This window comes from Oncorhynchus nerka, linkage group LG20 (assembly GCF_034236695.1).
Source record: "Oncorhynchus nerka isolate Pitt River linkage group LG20, Oner_Uvic_2.0, whole genome shotgun sequence".
Taxonomy (NCBI): domain Eukaryota; kingdom Metazoa; phylum Chordata; class Actinopteri; order Salmoniformes; family Salmonidae; genus Oncorhynchus; species Oncorhynchus nerka.
In genome coordinates this window covers 27,747,083-27,766,808 of record NC_088415.1, presented here as the reverse complement: position 1 = coordinate 27,766,808, position 19,726 = coordinate 27,747,083, and the positions used below count along the sequence as shown (strand labels likewise).

At 47.2% G+C, this 19,726-nt stretch overlaps 1 protein-coding gene across 1 annotated transcript in view; it reads left to right on the top strand.

The window, feature by feature from the left end:
* Window positions 1-19,726, top strand: part of LOC115102187 (semaphorin-3ab-like) — a 37,713-nt gene that overhangs the window by 3,324 nt on the left and 14,663 nt on the right. Inside the window, exons 2-8 of the mRNA XM_029621828.2 lie at window positions 11,158-11,312; window positions 12,668-12,730; window positions 12,976-13,095; window positions 14,648-14,741; window positions 14,924-15,043; window positions 16,110-16,255; window positions 16,394-16,508. Coding sequence (XP_029477688.2) covers window positions 11,158-11,312; window positions 12,668-12,730; window positions 12,976-13,095; window positions 14,648-14,741; window positions 14,924-15,043; window positions 16,110-16,255; window positions 16,394-16,508 — 813 coding nt within the window. The remainder of the gene's footprint in view (window positions 1-11,157; window positions 11,313-12,667; window positions 12,731-12,975; window positions 13,096-14,647; window positions 14,742-14,923; window positions 15,044-16,109; window positions 16,256-16,393; window positions 16,509-19,726) is intronic.

Below are 19,726 nucleotides of genomic sequence, written 5' to 3'. Positions count from 1 at the left end.
CTCATGATGGGTATAAGGAACATTTTAGTATCATGTAGTAGCCTAAACCTATCTCTGTTATATTGAACTGGGTGAATGGAATATGAATGACACTCATCCAATATGCTGTAATAGAAATAAGTCCATGCGCATTAAAAAACAATAGTCTTCGTTCATCTTAAATGGCACTGGATCAGCTATACCATATTGCAGTGTTGTTTACATCAATGTAATTCTGTAAATATATACAGTACCAGTCCAAAGTATAGACACACCTACTCATTTAAGGGTTTTTCTTTATTTGTACTATTTTCTACATTGTAGAATAATAGTGAAGACATCAAAACTATGAAATAGAATCCCCCCAAATACAGGTGTGCCAAACTTGTAGCGTCATACCCAAGAAGACTCAAGGCTGAAATCACTGCCAAAGGTGCTTCAACAAAGTACTGAGTAAAGGTTCTGAATATTTACAGTACCAGTCAAAAGTTTGGACATACCTACTCATTCAAGGGTTTTCCTTTATTTGAACTATGTCCTACATTGTAGAATAAAACTATGAAATAACACATATGAAATCATGTAGTAACCAAAAAAAGTGTTAAACAAATCAAGATATATTTTAGAATTTAGATTCTTCAAAGTTGCCACTGCTTACCTTGATGACAGCTTTGCACACTCTTGGCATTCTTTCAACCAGCTTCGTGAGGAATGCTTTTCCAACAGTCTTGAAGGAGTTCCCACATATGTTATTGATTGATTGACTATGACCTTTCAAATCACCCAGCATTCTTCAGCCATTCCTGAACCTGTAACCAAAAACAAGCTACATATGGACAGTATCAAAACAAATTATCTAATGATTCTGTCTCTTCACAGCAAAATCTGCAGAGCTGGGATGGTTGTATCCCCCATATATACAACATTCTATTGGTTGCAAGAATGTTATATAATAATTTACATTGGAAAATTCTATGTTTTGAATCCGGCATGACAGCTATTCCTCTATCTTGTGGACTTATATTGAAAATTGGTGCAGATTCGTATGATTTTATGTGTGGTATGATTACTATAGTCTATTGCAGATCTGGACAAACAATCCACCTACCACTATTGTCACTATGAATAGATGACAGGATAGACAGTTGTCTGGTAAAGTGTAGTACGTAAGATGTAAGATGTAGAAATTGAAGGTAGAAGCAGAAGTGTTTATTAGTTTACTCCAATTGGGGGATCGGCGGAAGGGTTTGCGGGGAATAATAATAAAGGTATATTCTTTAAAAAAGTACGTATGTCTATATAGGTATGTGCATGTATATATGTGTATATGTATGCATGCGTGTATGGATATATATTTTTACCGCAAAAATATATGAGGGATTGGAAATGATGCAGACAATTACATTGATGGAACCAATATTCTTTCCACAATATTAAGCTGATCCACCCCTAAAAAAATAATAAAATAAACAAATATTTTTTTAAATACAAAGGTGTAGTACGTAAGGGAACTACCAAAACACCTTGATAGAGGAGGCGCATGCAAGTAGATGAGGAAAGTTGACTATATGGGATACATTATATAGTCAAATCAGCAAAATGGAGAATGTAAACCAAGGAAAAAACACACTACCCTTCCCTGTGCACAATAAAAAACACACAACCCTCCCCAAAGCAAAAAAAAAGTTTGTCAACCCTCACCTATATTGGACCAGCCCACCCCAGTAAATGTAGAACTGTCCCTCAGTACCAGTCTGAGGAAAAGAGCCAGCTGTCCAAAAAGGACTCCAACCACAGTGTGTGTGTTTTCACGTTTGTCTCTGTGTGTGTCTGTAATTGCGCTTGTCTGTGTGTGTGTGTGCGCTTGTTGTGTGCGTGTCTGTGTCTCCTGATGCAGGAATGTTCTTAGCTGTGTCACACGCCATACATTTGCCCTAATCACATATACGCCCATCAGTGGCTCCCATGACTGAGGTTCTCTAATGTCAACTGGCTTGGGTCCTCCTGGTGCCAAGCTAACTCACGGTCACTCCCGTCCTCCTGGTGCCATGCTAACTCACGGTCACTCCCGTCCTCCTGGTGCCATGCTAACTCACGGTCACTCCCGTCCTCCTGGTGCCAAGCTAACTCACGGTCACTCCCGTCCTCCTGGTGCCAAGCTAACTCACGGTCACTCCGTCCTCCTGGTGCCATGCTAACTCACGGTCACTCCCGTCCTCCTGGTGCCAAGCTAACTCACGGTCACTCCCGTCCTCCTGGTGCCATGCTAACTCACGGTCACTCCCGTTCTCCTGGTGCCATGCTAACTCACGGTCACTCCCGTCCTCCTGGTGCCAAGCTAACTCACGGTCACTCCCGTCCTCCTGGTGCCAAGCTAACTCACGGTCACTCCGTCCTCCTGGTGCCAAGCTAACTCACGGTCACTCCCGTCCTCCTGGTGCCAAGCTAACTCACGGTCACTCCCGTCCTCCTGGTGCCAAGCTAACTCACGATCACTCCCGTCCTCCTGGTGCCAAGCTAACTCACGGTCACTCCCGTCCTCCTGGTGCCAAGCTAACTCACGGTCACTCCCGTCCTCCTGGTGCCAAGCTAACTCACGGTCACTCCCGTCCTCCTGGTGCCAAGCTAACTCACGGTCACTCCCGTCCTCCTGGTGCCAAGCTAACTCACGGCATCCACATTCACACAGGACAAGAGGAAGAGAGGGTGAAGGGTATACAGAGACTCGCCCCAGAAATGCCACAGATATCAGGGGAAGTGTGAGGATTGTAGCATGATGGCATGGGGGCGGAGAGGATGGGGCGAATGGGCTGTGAACATTTGTCAAACATTTTCCTTGATTTAGATTGATAGGGTCAAGGATCAACTGACTGGTGGTCAAGGGTCAAGGTCTTAAGGACCTTGCTGTCTCCTTCAGCTTGTCTGAGGATGTCTGCACTCTGCAGTAGAGGTCTTCACAGATCGAACCCGAATACCCAAGACCTGACCTACCACCAGAGCGGCTGATAGACCTGAATGGACCCAACCACGGCTCTGCATAGCTTATAGCATATTTATTTAATGCTAATAATGTGAATTTATTGACTTATAGAAGGCCTAGCCAACATATAAAGACATATTTCTTCATTAGAAGAGCAACTTGTGTAATGGTCCTGTGTGTAGCTATTGTTATGCAGGTGAGTGAGGACCCAAAAGCGGTTTAACAGAAACAGAGTCTTTTAATGTCAAAACACAGGGAAGACATAGATCCTCTTCAGATGAATTGAATGGCAAAATAGACAACCCGCAGAGAGGGCGACAAATAAATCATAAAGTCCTTCAGATATTACAGAAGAGTCCCCTTCTTAGCAGCAGAGGAGAATAGCAGGGTTAGCGGCGACAGACTGCTGGTCTCTCTGGGTAGGCGCGGGTTGTAGAGGACAGAGGTACCTGATCACACGTAGCATCAGAAGAACAGGCAGATTCCGACAGGACGGGACAAGGGTGAAGCAAACGAGACGATAGTTTGGTTCTGGCATGAGAAACTCAAACGAGAATCTGACAAAGACAGAAGCAGGAACAGAGAGAGAAATAGAGAACTAATCAGAGGGAAAAAAGGGAACAGGTGGGAAAAGGGTGAACGAGGTAGTTAGAGAAGATTAGGAACAGCTGGGGGAAGGAAAGGAAGAGAAGGTAACCTAATACGACCAGCAGGGGGAAACGGAGTGAAGAGAAAGAACAGGAACAAGACATAACATGACAATACATGACAGCTATGTAGAGAGTCAGGCGCAGGACAGCAGATATGAGTAATCAACGTACTTTACTCAAAATATACAAAATACAAATCAATATAGCGAGCCCACAATAACGGACCGATGTACAACAAACAATCACTCACAAACAAACATGGGGAATAGAGGGTTAAATAATAAACAAGTAACTGGGTGAGTGAAATCAGGTGTGTAAGACAAAGACAAAACAAATGGAAAATGAAAAGTGGATCGGCGGTGGCTAGAAGGTCGGTGACGTCGACCGCCGAAGTCGGTCCCTCTCCTTGTTCGGGCGGAGTTCGGCGGTCGACGTCACCGGCGGAAGTCGTGACAGTATCCCCCCCTTGACACGCAGCTCCAGCAGCGACGACCCGGAGGACGAGGTGCAGGGTGATCCGAATGGATACGGTGGAACTCCCGTAGCAACGAAGGGTCCAAGACGTCCTCCACCGGCACCCAGCATCTCTCCTCCGGACCGTACCCCTCCCACTCCACGAGGTACTGAAGGCCCCTCGCCCGACGCCTTGAGTCCAGTATGGCTCGAGTCCAGGATGGCTCGAACAGCATATGCCAGGGCCCCCTCGAGGGGGCGGAGGAACCTCCTGCACCTCAGACTCCTGGAGTGGACCGCCACCACCGGCCTGAGGAGAGACACATGGAACAAGGGATTAATACGGTAATCTGGAGGAAGCTGTAAACTGTTGCATACCTCATACAGTCTCCTCAGGACATTAAATGGCCCCACAAACCGCGGGCCCAGCTTCCGGCAAGGCAGGTAGAGGGGCAGGTTTCGGGTCGAGAGCCAGACCCGGTCCCCCAGTGCAAACACCAGGGCCTCGCTGCGGTGGCGGTTGGCGCTCGGCCTACACACCTCCCTGAGCACTCTCGTGACCGCCCTCTGTTGCCACGAAATAGTGGGGTCATGACAGGCCACCCAGGGTAGGGCCAGCACCACGGGAAACGTAGGAGAATCAATAAGGAAGAGACTGATTCTCTCCTTGTGACCCTTCTGTGTAACCATCTAGTGGAATGGTGGCCTCCCTAATCAGTCCTGACCCTAATGGTCGACTATCTAGGGCATGCACAGGGAAGGGCATATCCACAGGAACAATGGGGATCCCTAAACTATGGGCAAATGAACGATCATTAAAATTCCCAGCTGTGCCTGAATCTACGAGAGCCTTATGCTGGGAATGTGTGGAAAACCCAGGAAAATTAATAAACACATATATGTGAGCAACAGGGGGCTCTGGGTGAGCCTGGTGCCGACTCACCTTGGGTGACACGGTAGTGCCCTGCCTGCTTCCTCGACTCCCTGAGGAACCCCACCAGCACCGACAGGCAGTGTGCCCTCTGCGGCCACAGATGGTGCAGGGACTGGCCCCTCCTCCGGTCACCCTAAGCGCAGCACCTCCCAGCTCCATGGGCGTCAGAGTGGGGGATGGAACTGACAGGCCCCGATCTGGACGTCCAGTAGGTTGTCCAGCCGGATGGACAGGTCCACCAGCTGGTCCAACGTGAGGGTGGTGTCTCGACAGGCCAACTCCCGACGGACGTCCTCTCACAGACTGCACCTATAGTGATCGATCAAGGCCCTGTCATTCCATCCCGCGCTGGCAGCCAGGGTCCGGATGTCCAAAGCGAAATCCTGCGTGCTCCTTGTCCCCTGCCTCAGGTGGAACAGACGTTCACCTGACCCTCAGGGGGGTGGTCGAACACTGCCCGAAAGCGGCGGGTGAACTCTGCATAATGGTACAATTCCAGGGCTTTGCCTGAGAGGCAGGAGACGAGGGCGGACACGCTCTGATGCCCCGAAGGAGCCGGGTGGACGGTCGCCAGGTTGAGCTCCAGCTGGAGTAGGAACCCCTGGCATCCTGCAGCCGTCCCATCATACTCCCTCGGGATCGCGAGTCGAACCCCGCTGGGACCGGGTGAAGGAGGGGTGGACAGTGGGACCTGCTGTAGTGGGGCTGGTGGAGCCACTGGAAAACCTCCTCCCCTCTCCCAACGATCCATCGTCTGCAGCACGCGATCCATGGTGGTGCCCAACGTTGCAACATGGTTGCGTGCTGTTGGACGCGCTCCTCTACCGCCACAGGGACAGCGTCTGCTCCTGCTGACTCAATTCCAGGTGAGTGATTCTGTAATGGTCCTGTGTGTAGCTGGTGTAGAGAGTCAGGCGCAGGACAGCAGATATGAGTAATCAACGTACTTTACTCAAAATATACAAAATACAAAGCAATACAGCGAGTCCACAATAACGGACCGATGTACAACAAACAATCACTCACAAACAAACATGGGGAACAGAGGGTTAAATAATAAACAAGTAATTGGGTGAGTGAAATCAGGTGTGTAAGACAAAGACAAAACAAATGGAAGGTAGAAGGTTGGTGACGTCGACCGCCAAACGCCGCCCGAACAAGGAGAGGGACCGACTTCGGAGGAAGTCGTGACAACTTGGCTGACTCTCTTGGGAGTCAGGTCCGGATCTAGGCCTGGTTGTCGTCGGGTCCATTTGGGTTCGGGTGTGATTGTCCTCCAGTCCTTTCGGGTCCAGGTCCAAAATGTTGGACCTGAGAAGACCTCTACTTTGCTGTCTTTACAAACACGTTGAGTCTAACCGGACTGAAAATACTGTACATGGCTGTTCTGAGTTTAGACACATTTAGAAGAAAAAAACCTGTTTGTGATCTCAGATTTTGACTAGTTTTTGGGTGATTTTTAACTAAGCCGACTGAATTTAACAATGTACCTTACATTAACAGTTGAGCAGTTAGCACACTAGTGCATGAAGATAATGGACTTACTCCAGTAGATGTGCTGAGTTTTGGTGTTAGCTGCCGAGGTCAGTCAGTGAAACACTGCCAGTACTAATCCCTCTGAGGGGCTGCTGGTGAGGGCAGGTCTGGAACCCCCACTGGGTCGACACGGTCATTGCTGTCAAGGCAAATGCCCCAGAGGAAGGATCGGCCCAGTGGGGTGGGTGGGTGCAGCTGGTGTGTTGGGAGTAAGTCGGGAGAGTGTGAATGTGCGTGTCTGTGTGTGTCTGTGTGTGTGGTGTGCGTGTATGTGTGTGTGAGTGTATGTGTGATGTGTGTTGGTGTGGAGACTACATGTCAGTTTCTATAAGGGGGATTTGTGCTTGGAAGAGGCAGGAATGTGTTTTCTGTCACCCTGAATAAGAAGTATTCATTACATTTAACATTTACATTTAAGTCATTTAGCAGACGCTCTTATCATATACTCAGAATGATAGGTGCTCTGGCCATTGGTTCTATAGTCCAGTGTGTGTGTATAAGTATGCAGTATATACATACACTGAGTGTACAAAACATTAAGGACACCTGCTTTTTCCATGACAGATTGACCAGGTGAATCCAGGTGAAAGCTATGATCCCTTATTGATGTCACTTGTTAAATCCATTTCAATCCGTGTAGATGAAGGAGAGCATATGTTTAAGCCTTGAGACAGTTGAGACATGGATTGTGTATGTGTGCCATTCAGAGGGTGAATGGGCAAGACAAAAGATTGAAGTGCCTTTGAACGGGATATGGTAGTTGGTGTCAGGCGCACTGGTTTGTGTCAAGAACTGCAACGCTGCTGGGTTTTTCATGCTCAGCAGTTTCCAGTGTGTATCAAGAATGGTTTACCACCCAAAGGACATCCAGCCAACTTGACACAACTGTTGGAAGCATAGGCAACAACATGGGCCAGCATCCCTGTGGAACGCTTTCGATACCTTGTAGAGTCCATGCCCTAACGAATTGAGTCTGGAAGGAGTTCTTAACGCTTTGTACACTCAGTGTACAGTATACACTCAATGACCAGTCTATTAGGAACACCACACTGTTCACAAACATGGTTTGAACAGGGCTCCGGGCAGCCGAGCGGAAATGGAGGAAAACTCGCCTCCCTGCGGACCTGACATCCTTTCACTCCCTCCTCTCTACATTTTCCTCTTCTCTCTCTGCTGCTAAAGCCACTTTCTACCACTCTAAATTCCAAGCATCTGCCTCTAACCCTAGGAAGCTCTTTGCAACCTTCTCCTCCCTCCTGAATCCCCCCCCCCCCTCCTCCCTCTCTGCAGATGACTTCGTCAACCATTTTGAAAAGAAGGTCGACGACATCCGATCCTCGTTTGCTAAGTCAAACGACACCGCTGGTTCTGCTCACACTGCCCTACCCTGTGCTCTGACCTCTTTCTCCCCTCTCTCTCCAGATGAAATCTCGCGTCTTGTGACGGCCGGCCGCCCTACAACCTGCCCGCTTGACCCTATCCCCTCCTCTCTTCTCCAGACCATTTCCGGAGACCTTCTCCCTTACCTCACCTCGCTCATCAACTCATCCCTGACCGCTGGCTACGTCCCTTCCGTCTTCAAGAGAGCGAGAGTTGCACCCCTTCTGAAAAAACCTACACTCGATCCCTCCGATGTCAACAACTACAGACCAGTATCCCTTCTTTCTTTTCTCTCCAAAACTCTTGAATGTGCCGTCCTTGGCCAGCTCTCCGCTATCTCTCTCAGAATGACCTTCTTGATCCAAATCAGTCAGGTTTCAAGACTAGTCATTCAACTGAGACTGCTCTTCTCTGTATCACGGAGGCGCTCCGCACTGCTAAAGCTAACTCTCTCTCCTCTGCTCTCATCCTTCTAGACCTATCGGCTGCCTTCGATACTGTGAACCATCAGATCCTCCTCTCCACCCTCTCCGAGTTGGGCATCTCCGGCGCGGCCCACGCTTGGATTGCGTCCTACCTGACAGGTCGCTCCTACCAGGTGGCGTGGCGAGAATCCGTCTCGACACCACGTGCTCTCACCACTGGTGTCCCCCAGGGCTCTGTTCTAGGCCCTCTCCTATTCTCGCTATACACCAAGTCACTTGGCTCTGTCATAACCTCACATGGTCTCTCCTATCATTGCTATGCAGACGACACACAATTAATCTTCTCCTTTCCCCCTTCTGATGACCAGGTGGCGAATCGCATCTCTGCATGTCTGGCTGACATATCCGTGTGGATGACGGATCACCACCTCAAGCTGAACCTCGGCAAGACGGAGCTGCTCTTCCTCCCGGGGAAGGACTGCCCGTTCCATGATCTCGCCATCACGGTTGACAACTCCATTGTGTCCTCCTCCCAGAGCGCTAAGAACCTTGGCGTGATCCTGGACAACACCCTGTCGTTCTCAACTAACATCAAGGCGGTGGCCCGTTCCTGTAGGTTCATGCTCTACAACATCCGCAGAGTACGACCCTGCCTCACACAGGAAGCGGCGCAGGTCCTAATCCAGGCACTTGTCATCTCCCGTCTGGATTACTGCAACTCGCTGTTGGCTGGGCTCCCTGCCTGTGCCATTAAACCCCTACAACTCATCCAGAACGCCGCAGCCCGTCTGGTGTTCAACCTTCCCAAGTTCTCTCACGTCACCCCGCTCCTCCGCTCCCTCCACTGGCTTCCAGTTGAAGCTCGCATCCGCTACAAGACCATGGTGCTTGCCTACGGAGCTGTGAGGGGAACGGCACCTCAGTACCTCCAGGCTCTGATCAGGCCCTACACCCAAACAAGGGCACTGCGTTCATCCACCTCTGGCCTGCTCGCCTCCCTACCACTGAGGAAGTACAGTTCCCGCTCAGCCCAGTCAAAACTGTTCGCTGCTCTGGCCCCCCAATGGTGGAACAAACTCCCTCACGACGCCAGGACAGCGGAGTCAATCACCACCTTCCGGAGACACCTGAAACCCCACCTCTTTAAGGAATACCTAGGATAGGATAAAGTAATCCCTCTCACCCCCCCTCCCCCTGAAAAGATTTAGATGCACTACTGTTCCACTGGAGGTCATAAGGTGAATGCACCAATTTGTAAGTCGCTCTGGATAAGAGCGTCTGCTAAATGACTTAAATGTAAATGTAATGGTTTGCTCCTACAGACAGCGAGTCACAGTCGTGGCTTGCTATATAAAGCAGGCAGACAGGCATGGAGGCATTCAGTTACTGTTAGAAAACCCAGCCAGTCAGCGGCAGTGCTGTGGTAGGCAACAGCTCGTTGATGAAGAATGGCAAGAATCGTACAAGCTAACAGGTGGGCCACAAACTGGCAAATAAGATGGTTATACTCTTATCAAGGAATTTGATGGTGATATTTGGGACGTGTCACTCAACAAGTTTGCCAACAACCAAGAGTGTGTATGTGCCAGTTTGTCAATCTTACTCTCAGTCCTCCCGATATCTTTAAAATAAATCTTTGCTACCTCTTTCGCCCAAAAAATGAAACTGATTCAATGAACTCCAAATGGCACTTTATTTTATTTTTGTATTTTCCCTCAATAACAGGCCGTCTGCTCCAAATTAACTCTCCATTTGATTTATTTTTCTCTTTCATGCCTTTTCCCCATCGATTTATCCTCTTCTCATCGCTGTGTCGTTTCTTCCACACTCGTCATGTCTCATTTCTCAGTCTGTCAGTTTCATCACAATGGCATCAGTCTAATCTCACTGTTCCAGTTTTACCACCAGACAATGTCTGTCATTAAGTCTCCATCTTCTCCAAACCCTCCTCCTTCTATCTTCTATCAAACACATATGCGGGCTAAGCTTGAGCTAAGCTTTCCTAAAGGGAAACAGATACTTCTATGTGTGAGGACAGTTAGACGAATGTAAACGAATCCATCCTCAAAATTCCTTCCTATGTGATCTCAAAGCTTATAGACATCTGCTGTATGTTAGTGTAGATCAGTTTGTGTGGGAGATGTGTGGTTTCACAATAAGAGTAGACTGATAGAAGTGGCGATTGTCATTCTCTGCTAATCGCTACTCTTAGCTATCCAGCTATCGGATCTATCTTGTACAGCCTCTATCATAGCTGTCATTGTATCCCTGTTGTAATCACCCACTATCGTCTTATCTGTCTGGAGATGTACTAGTTACTTTTCTCTGACGGACTTGGACTTTGACTTTGCCCGATAAGAGTGCTTGAGAAATGAATGGATGAATGTGTGATAGACACTGTGGGACAGGGTTTGTGCTGTGTCATATTATGTCTGTTTGTGGAATGGAGTTGGACTTATGCAGAGTCCTAGCCACAGAGTACTACAACTCATATGATTGATGGATGCAGCCTAGTACCATTCATTAGCTGGTCTTTGGTGTATCATCTGAGATATTATAGCTGGTGTGTGACTATGTGTTTTTGATCTCTCTGCTTTCTATCTGTATATTGTAAACTGTCAATAAATTGTTTGTCCATGCTGTCAAGTTGTATTCGTCATTAGATTACAGATGCAGTATAACTGTAATATTTGATTTTGTACCATATTGTGACTGTACCCTCATGTCTCTCTGCTGTACCGTGTCCATATTAGGACATCCTCAGTACTGTGCTTCTGATTGTTGTATTCATCTCTGGATTTCTCTCTCTCTCTCTTTCAGAGCTGGTCCAGAATGGCCGTCTCCTGTCCCTGCCCCTGGCGGCGGGGGACATGCACTCTCTGCTGCCAGACGAAGATGGCCGCCGGCTCTACGTGGCCATGAAGGACAACCTGCTGTCCACAAGCCTGGACGACATCACACAGAACCCACACATGGTCAGACTGCCTGGCTCTCTATAGGCTTCTTTCACATAGGGGCTTTTCACACTACAGAGCCCAACCGAGCCTAACCTAACCAAGCTGCACTGAGCTGGCCTAGAGACACATCCACCATAGTTGTTGGAACTTATTTGAAAAAGACCATGTGAAAAGCGATTATCCAAACCACAGTATGGCTCTGGTCTGCATGATAGTGTGAAAAGGGTAATAGATTCACTATAATCACATTAACACATTCATTCATACAGGACAGCTACACTCACCAGTAAGGAAAACTAAGGAAAACCATAACTCAGAAAACCTTGTGAGAGAAGGGGTTGGATGACTGTCACAGTCAGGGTGTGTTGTCCAGTGTGTATGGCTAATGCAATGTAAGGGATAATTAAGCCCAATTTGATGGTAATGAGAATATGGATGGTGAAGCCATCTCCAGCTGTCCAGGGTCCCTTCCTCTTTCCATCAAGCCCCCTGTGTCTCTCAACCAACCACTCTCTTTCAGACCAACACTCATTCTAATACCCACAGATCCACACACACACTCTGTCCACCTCTCTACTGTATGTAACCATGTCCACTACCAGTCATATCCTAATTTCTCTCCTTTTCCACTTCCTCTCAGACTCTCATTCTAATACACATAGACACACATTTATACAGGAAGGCTCTCATAGAGTAGCACGTAGTGTATAAGTGAAGGTTTCATTCAGCCCTGTTCCCATTTCTGCCTGGCAGGAGCTTGACTGGAGCCATGAGCCCTCTAATAAAGCTATCCTCTGATCAACCAACCCCTGAGGCATTCCTATTGCCTGAGTCCCTCACCACCAGCCCACATCACTCACACTGACAGAAGAACTGTGTGTGTGTGTGATCACTCTCTCCAACATTCTATTTGTCCATGTCCACTACCAATCATATCCTCCTTTAATTAGATTTTTTCTCCCTACCACATTCAAACCCCCAGTTCCTTTTCGGTATATTACTAATTGAATTGCATGTTGCACAGGGATTAGTGTAGTTTCTATGCATTTCCATGTCTTTGTCCATGTGACGGAGCATGGAAGCATATTTTCAGCTGCCAATGTATAAAACTCCCATCCAAGAAATGTTATTTGTCACAGATGGTTGATTTATATAAGGTTGTTTTCCACAGTGAGAAACATGGTGGTCTCTGATTCTACTCCTCCCTCTGGTATTCACTGATAATGAAAACATCTTTATCTTATCACATGATCTCTGCTACGGCCCCTAAATGACTAACTCAGTGAACATGCTATGGAGGTTAGTCATCTAAGGTGGCATCATACCGGCTAATCATGGTAGCATGACATTTATACTGGCACTTCCTCTTTCAGCTCTACTGGCCAGCAAGTCCAGACCGGGTCCAAGAGTGTTTGATGGCTGGAAAGGACCGGGAGGTGAGTGGTTATGGTGCACACATTGAGGAAATGTACGAGTCTGCTGTTAATAATAATGCAGAGGATTTTCCCAAGGTTACTGTTGACGCATATCAGTATCTCTCTCTCTCTCTCTCTCTCTCTCTCTCTCTCTCTCTCTTTCTCACGCACACACACACACACACACACACACACACACACACACACACACACACACACACACACACACACACACACACTGTGCTAACTTCTAGTCTCCCCTACAGTTGGAGTGTGCTAACTTCCTGCGGGTGCTACAGCCCTACAACCAGACCCACCTATATGTGTGTGGAACGGGAGCCTTCAACCCTCGCTGTGCCTTCATCCCCACCAATGTCTTCCTCCAGGTAAAATCACACGCTTGCGCTCTCACACAGACACACACACACACGCACGCACGCACACACACACACACACACACACAATCACACAATCACACTGCCACATGACTAATGTACAGTACACCTGTGAAACTTTCCCAGACTTGTACAGATTAATGAGTTAGTAATGGCTGTAAATACAGTATTTGGGTGAACATTTTGTAAAATGCAATGCGAGGGAGGCAGCCCTGCCGGCCGCTCACAGTACAGCCTCCCCTCGTGTTCCTGAGCCCCTTTAATGGGTTTAGTATCTTCTCTCAGAAACACAGACACCTTTAATGGGTTTATTACCTTCTCTCAGAAACACAGACACCTTTAATGGGTTTAGTACCTTCTCTCAGAAACACAGACACCTTTAATGGGTTAAGTACCGTCTCTCAGAAACACAGCCATCTTTAATGGGTTAAGTACCGTCTCTCAGAAACACAGACACCTTTAATGGGTTAAGTACCGTCTCTCAGAAACACAGACACCTTTAATGGGTTTAGTACCTTCTCTCAGAAACACAGACACCTTTAATGGGTTTAGTACTTTCTCTCAGAAACACAGACACCTTTAATGGGTTTAGTACCTTCTCTCAGAAACACAGACACCTTTAATGGGTTAAGTACCTTCTCTCAGTATACCACGCACACCTTTAATGGGTTTAGTACCTTCTCTCAGAAACACAGACACCTTTAATGGGTTAAGTACCTTCTCTCAGAAACACAGACACCTTTAATGGGTTTAGTACCTTCTCTCAGAAACACATATACCTTTAATGGGTTTAGTACCTTCTCTCAGAAACACAGACACCTTTAATGGGTTAAGTACCGTCTCTCAGAAACACAGATACCTTTAATGGGTTTAGTACCTTCTCTCAGAAACACGCACACCTTTAATGGGTTTAGTACCTTCTCTCAGAAACACAGATACCTTTAATGGGTTTAGTACCTTCTCTCAGAAACACAGACACATTTAATGGGTTTAGTACCTTCTCTCAGAAACACAGACACCTTTAATGGGTTAAGTACCTTCTCTCAGAAACACAGACACCAACACACTGGGGACCAGAGTAGGGTGGGAAAATAGTGTGTGAAAGAAGACAGCGAGAAAGAGGAAGGGGGGGAGTTTAGCTAAGCATTGTTAAGACGTGGTAAACACACAGAGACAGATAGGACAGGCTGGTATCAGGGTATAGGGGTACACAGTACAGTACACATAGGTATACCAACAGATAGCGCAGCTATAGGGGTAGACAGCTAGACCTATAGTCAGATAAAACACACAGATATAGGATTTATTGCTATAGGACAGATGTAGAGGGACAGAGAGGGAAAGCTTGAGATAGGCATCAATAGAGTGTGTTTCTCAAACCACTCCGGGTGCGCATGTGTGTGTGTGTGTGTGTGTGTGTGTGTGTGTGTGTGTGTGTGCGTGTGTGTGCGTGTGTGTGCGTGTGTGTGCGTGTGTGTGCGTGTGTGTGCGTGCATGTACACGTTGTGTATAATGTGTTTATTAAATTATGTTTATTTGGCAGTCGGGGCGACAAACTCTGTCATTTGGAGAGACTGAATGTGGGAAGGGAAAGTGTCCATACGATCCACACCAGAAAACAGCCACAGCCATTATTGGTAAGACCATGACAGTACGTGTGAGAATATGTCTTGTGTGTGAGTAAGTGCACACTAATAAAATAACCAGTTTGCTGTCCTTGTAGGTGGATGTTGATGATAATGTGTGTATATATGTGCTTTTCCATAGGGTAGGCCTATATAGTATGGAGGATAATGTGTTTGTCTGTATTCATGTACAGATGGCGAGCTGTACGCTGGGATCTCTTCCGACTTCATGAGTCGAGACTCGGCCTTCTTCCGCAACCTGGGCAGTCGTCATGTGATCCGCACCGAGCAGTACGACTCCACCTGGCTTCAGGGTAAGGAACTTGGTCTCAGCGTTCTAGGATTCTGTAGGGATTCTCTATAGGCTTGATCAAACAATAACAACTAAATCATTTCTCTTCATTCTCTCTTTCACTCTTACTCATCGCAACATTTTCCTTTCATTCTCTGTCATTTGTTTTCTTTCTCTTTCATCTCCCTTTCGATCTTTCTCTCTCATTTGTAAACTCTCCCTTCTCTCTATCGCTTTCTCTCAATTCAATTCCATTGAAGGTCTTTATTGTCATGGGAAACACATGTTAACATTGACAAAGCAAGTGAAGATAACAAACAAAAGTGAAATAAACAATACAAATGAACAGTAAACATTACACTCACAGAAGTTCCAAAAGAATAAAGACATTTCAAATATCATATTATGTTTATATACAGTGTTGTAACGATGTGCAAATGGTTAAAGTACAAAAGGGAAAATAAATAAACATAAATATGTGTTCTTCACTGGTTGACCTTTTCTTGTGGCAACAGGTCACAAATCTTGCTGCTGTGATGGCACTCTGTGGTATTTCACCCAGTAGATATGGGTGTTTATCAAACTGGGTTTGTTTTTTCTAATTCTTTGTGGATCTGTGTAATCTGAGGAAAATATGTTTATCTAATATGGTCATACATTTGGCTGGAGGTTAGGAAGTGCAGCTCAGTTTCCACCTCATTTTGTGGGCAGTGAGTGTAACAGTATAACTTTAGACCGTCCCCGTTTCACATCCGTTACATGAGCATATAGCCTGTCTATTCTTGAGAGCCAGGTCTGCCTACGGCGGCCTTTCTCAATACCAAGGCTATGCTCACTAAGTCTGTACAGTCAAAGCTTTCCTTAAGTTTAGGTCAGGCACAATGGTCAGGTATTCCGCCACTGTGTACTCTCTGTTTAGGGACAAATAGCATTCTAGTTTGATCTGTTGTTTTGTTTCTCTCTCTCCCTCTTTCCTTCTGTCTAATTTGCAAACTTTCTCTCCCCCCCTCTCTCTCTCCCCCTCTCTCTCTCTCTCTCCCTCTCTCTCTCACTCTCTCTCTCTCTCTCTTCTTCTCTCTCTCTGTCAGATGCCCAGTTTGTGAAGGTGGCCTCGATGGCGGAGACTGATAACCCAGAGGATGACAAGGTGTACGTGTTCTTCACTGAGCGGGCTCAGGAGGCAGAGGGGGCTGCTGGGAAGGTGCTGTACTCCCGAGTGGCACGTGTCTGCAAGGTAAGATCTCTACGTGCCTGTGTTGTGTCTGCTGGTATTGACGTGTGTGTGTGTGTTGCCTGTATGTGTGTTTGTTTATATTTTTTCTATCATAGTTGCTGTCTATGTCGATCGTGACATCTGTTCTAATCTGTACAGAATGACATCGGGGGTCAGAGGAGTCTGGTGAACAAGTGGAGCACCTTCCAGAAGGCACGTATAGTCTGCTCCATCCCTGGATCCGACGGGATACAGACTCACTTTGATCAACTACGTGAGTATCAACTATCAACTTTACCTCACTCTTACTTACCAGTGACCACACACATGACCATAAGATTACCGACCATAACCATGAATACAACAAGTCAAACATACAGACAATCATCCTAAAGTACAACAGACATACCATATGTCTTCAATAGTATTCAATCTCAATAAGACCGCAGTGGGGGAGGGAGTGAATGTTGTACAGACTGTACTGGTGCTGAAACAGCTATGGAAGTGAAGATTCTATGCTTGGCCAACAGAAGGCCCAGTGTTTGATCATGCAGCCAGCATAACTCCACTCCACCCCACCCTGGCTTGTGGTATTCCACACTGTTACCACGGTGACCAGCAGCCTTGTCCATTTACCCTGCTCTGCCTCTGTAGTACTTCAGCCCTGGTCACCCAGGCAACTGCTCTGAAGTCTCTTAGTCTCTATTAGAGAGGATTTAAGAGTCTGGTACTGTTCTTCTGCTGTTTCATCTTCCGTTTTTCATGTGTGTTATGGGGTGATTAGTGTGTGTGTGCATGTGTGTGTCTATGTTTATGTGTGCACTCTGTCATGGGTGGTTATATAGGCCATGGTGTATCTGTAAGTGATGTGATCAGTAGCTGGCCTCGCTGAGAGTGAGACAGAGAGACAGGACCGGTCCCTTATCACATCTCTCTTTGTAAAGACAACCAGACAGTAGAATAAACAACCTGAGCCCTACTTCACCCCCTTCTTCCTTCTCTCTGGGGTTAAACTGAGTCAACTACACACATTATGACACACACACGCACACACACACACACACGCACGCACACACACACACACACACACACACACACACACACACACGCACGCACGCACGCACGCACGCACGCACGCACGCACGCACACATACGCACGCACACACGCACACACACACACACACACACACACACACACACACACACACACACACACACACACACACACACACACACACACACACACACACACACACACTATGACACACACCCCTTTCTGTCCAACCCAACACGTCTCAGCCAGGACAGTGAGTGGGAGGATGACCATAAACATCCCCACACAACAACCTGCCCCGGGACATATTGCAGCTGAAAAGATCATCAAAGATCATCAGCCCAAGAATGCCGCCGGTGTTTAGTTTACGCCATGCTCCGTCGGCCAGAAACACTACGAATCCCATGAGCGCCTGGTGTGTGTCCGGGTCCCTCATGGTGGAGGAGTGGACACAGTCTGAGTCAGGTTGTTATCTATGCCGGAACTTCAACAGGAATATTTGAGCAAAACTTGTGTCAGCTTTGACAAAAGCCACTATCCTGGCAGGTCATCTCTGTTTGTACAGGTGAAAGGGATCGTTGACAGTGTTGAGTACTCAACCATCAACATTTACTGAATACATTCGTTTCTAATCCTACAGTCAGAATAAAGTGGTTCCAACAGTAGTCTTGGATTGAAAGCTTATGAGAGACATGGTAAGCGAAAGTCTTAGATTATCAGAGTTTAGTGGCATTTTTATGGGTTTAATTATAGCCCACTGGGCACAGACATCAAGTCAATGTCTATTCCACGTTGGTTCAACATAATTTCATTGAAACGACGTGGAAACAATGTTGATTCAACCAATGTGTGGCCAGTGGGAGAAACAGGTAAACATTTAAAAGGTGTAATTGGTCAGAATCCCATCAACAGAATTCACTGCAATGTTGTTATTATGTTGTTATTCAGGACTGTCATACCATGGGTTTGGACCAGGACACAACACCTCTGTCCCGAAGCAGAGGACTAAAAGGTCTTGAGTAGTTTGTTTTGTGTTTATAGATTTCAGGGATTTAGAGGAAGTTCCTATGTGTGTGAGTGTAGCCAGGGGGTATGACAGACAGAACCCACATCCTAGTCCCTAGATAGCCCAACTCTGATGAGGGAAGAGGAGTGAGAAGGAGGAATGAAGAGGAGGGGTGAGGAGTTGTATGTGTGTGAGTGTAGCCAGGGGGTATGACAGACAGAACCCACATCCTAGTCCCTAGATAGCCCAACTCTGATGAGGGAAGAGGAGTGAGAAGGAGGAATGAAGAGGAGGGGTGAGGAGTTGTATGTGTGTGAGTGTAGCCAGGGGGTATGACAGACAGAACCCACATCCTAGTCCCTAGATAGCCCAACTCTGATGAGGGAAGAGGAGTGAGAAGGAGGAATGAAGAGGAGGGGTGAGGAGTTGTATGTGTGTGAGTGTAGCCAGGGGGTATGACAGACAGAACCCACATCCTAGTCCCTAGATAGCCCAACTCTGATGAGGGAAGAGGAGTGAGAAGGAGGAATGAAGAGGAGGGGTGAGGAGTTGTATGTGTGTGAGTGTAGCCAGGGGGTATGACAGACAGAACCCACATCCTAGTCCCTAGATAGCCCAACTCTGATGAGGGAAGAGGAGTGAGAAGGAGGAATGAAGAGGAGGGGTGAGGAGTTGAGGAGAAGCGGTCGTTTTTTGGGATAAGGCTGGGAAGGATAGGGGCTGGAGCCTGAGGGGTGCGGGCCAGACAAGGGTATCTACCCTCCAGGAGAACAGATCCCTTTGTTCAGAGGAACTGACACAGGTAGAGCCCTCTGGAAAGAAAAGTAGAGACACAGAGAGAGCGAGAGAGAGAGAGAGAGAGAGAGAGAGAGAGAGAGAGAGAGAGAGAGAGAGAGAGAGAGAGAGAGTGAGTGAGTGAGTGAGTGAGTGAGGAGAAAGTGAAAGACAAAGAAATGTAGAGGAAAGAGACTCCCAAAATGGGGATTTGAGAGAGATGATTATTCAGACAGAGAGAGAGAGAGGAGAGAGACAGAGACAGAGAGACAGCCAGCAGTCTCCACAGCATGGTGTACCCAAACTCCTCTGCTGTGTGTTATGCCCTGGGCTATGCGGCGGCGTGTGTGTGCAGTGGTGTGTGTGTGGGAGGTAAGATTAGATTCCCACCAGACTGATCTCATCGAGGCCACCTGAAGCAGCAGGAACGAGAGGAATGTGAGAATAGTTATACGCTTCATTGTGTACCACACCACAACTACAAGCCCACCATACATACTGTCTGTATGCTAGCGTGTGTGTTTGTCTGTTTGTGTGTTTGTGCGTGTGCGTGCGTGCATTCCTGTGTAAGTGTGTGCATGTGTTTGTTTGTCGCATCCAGTATGTCTGTCTGTACAACTGGTTCGTGTAACTGTGTATACACAGACTGCGTGTGCCT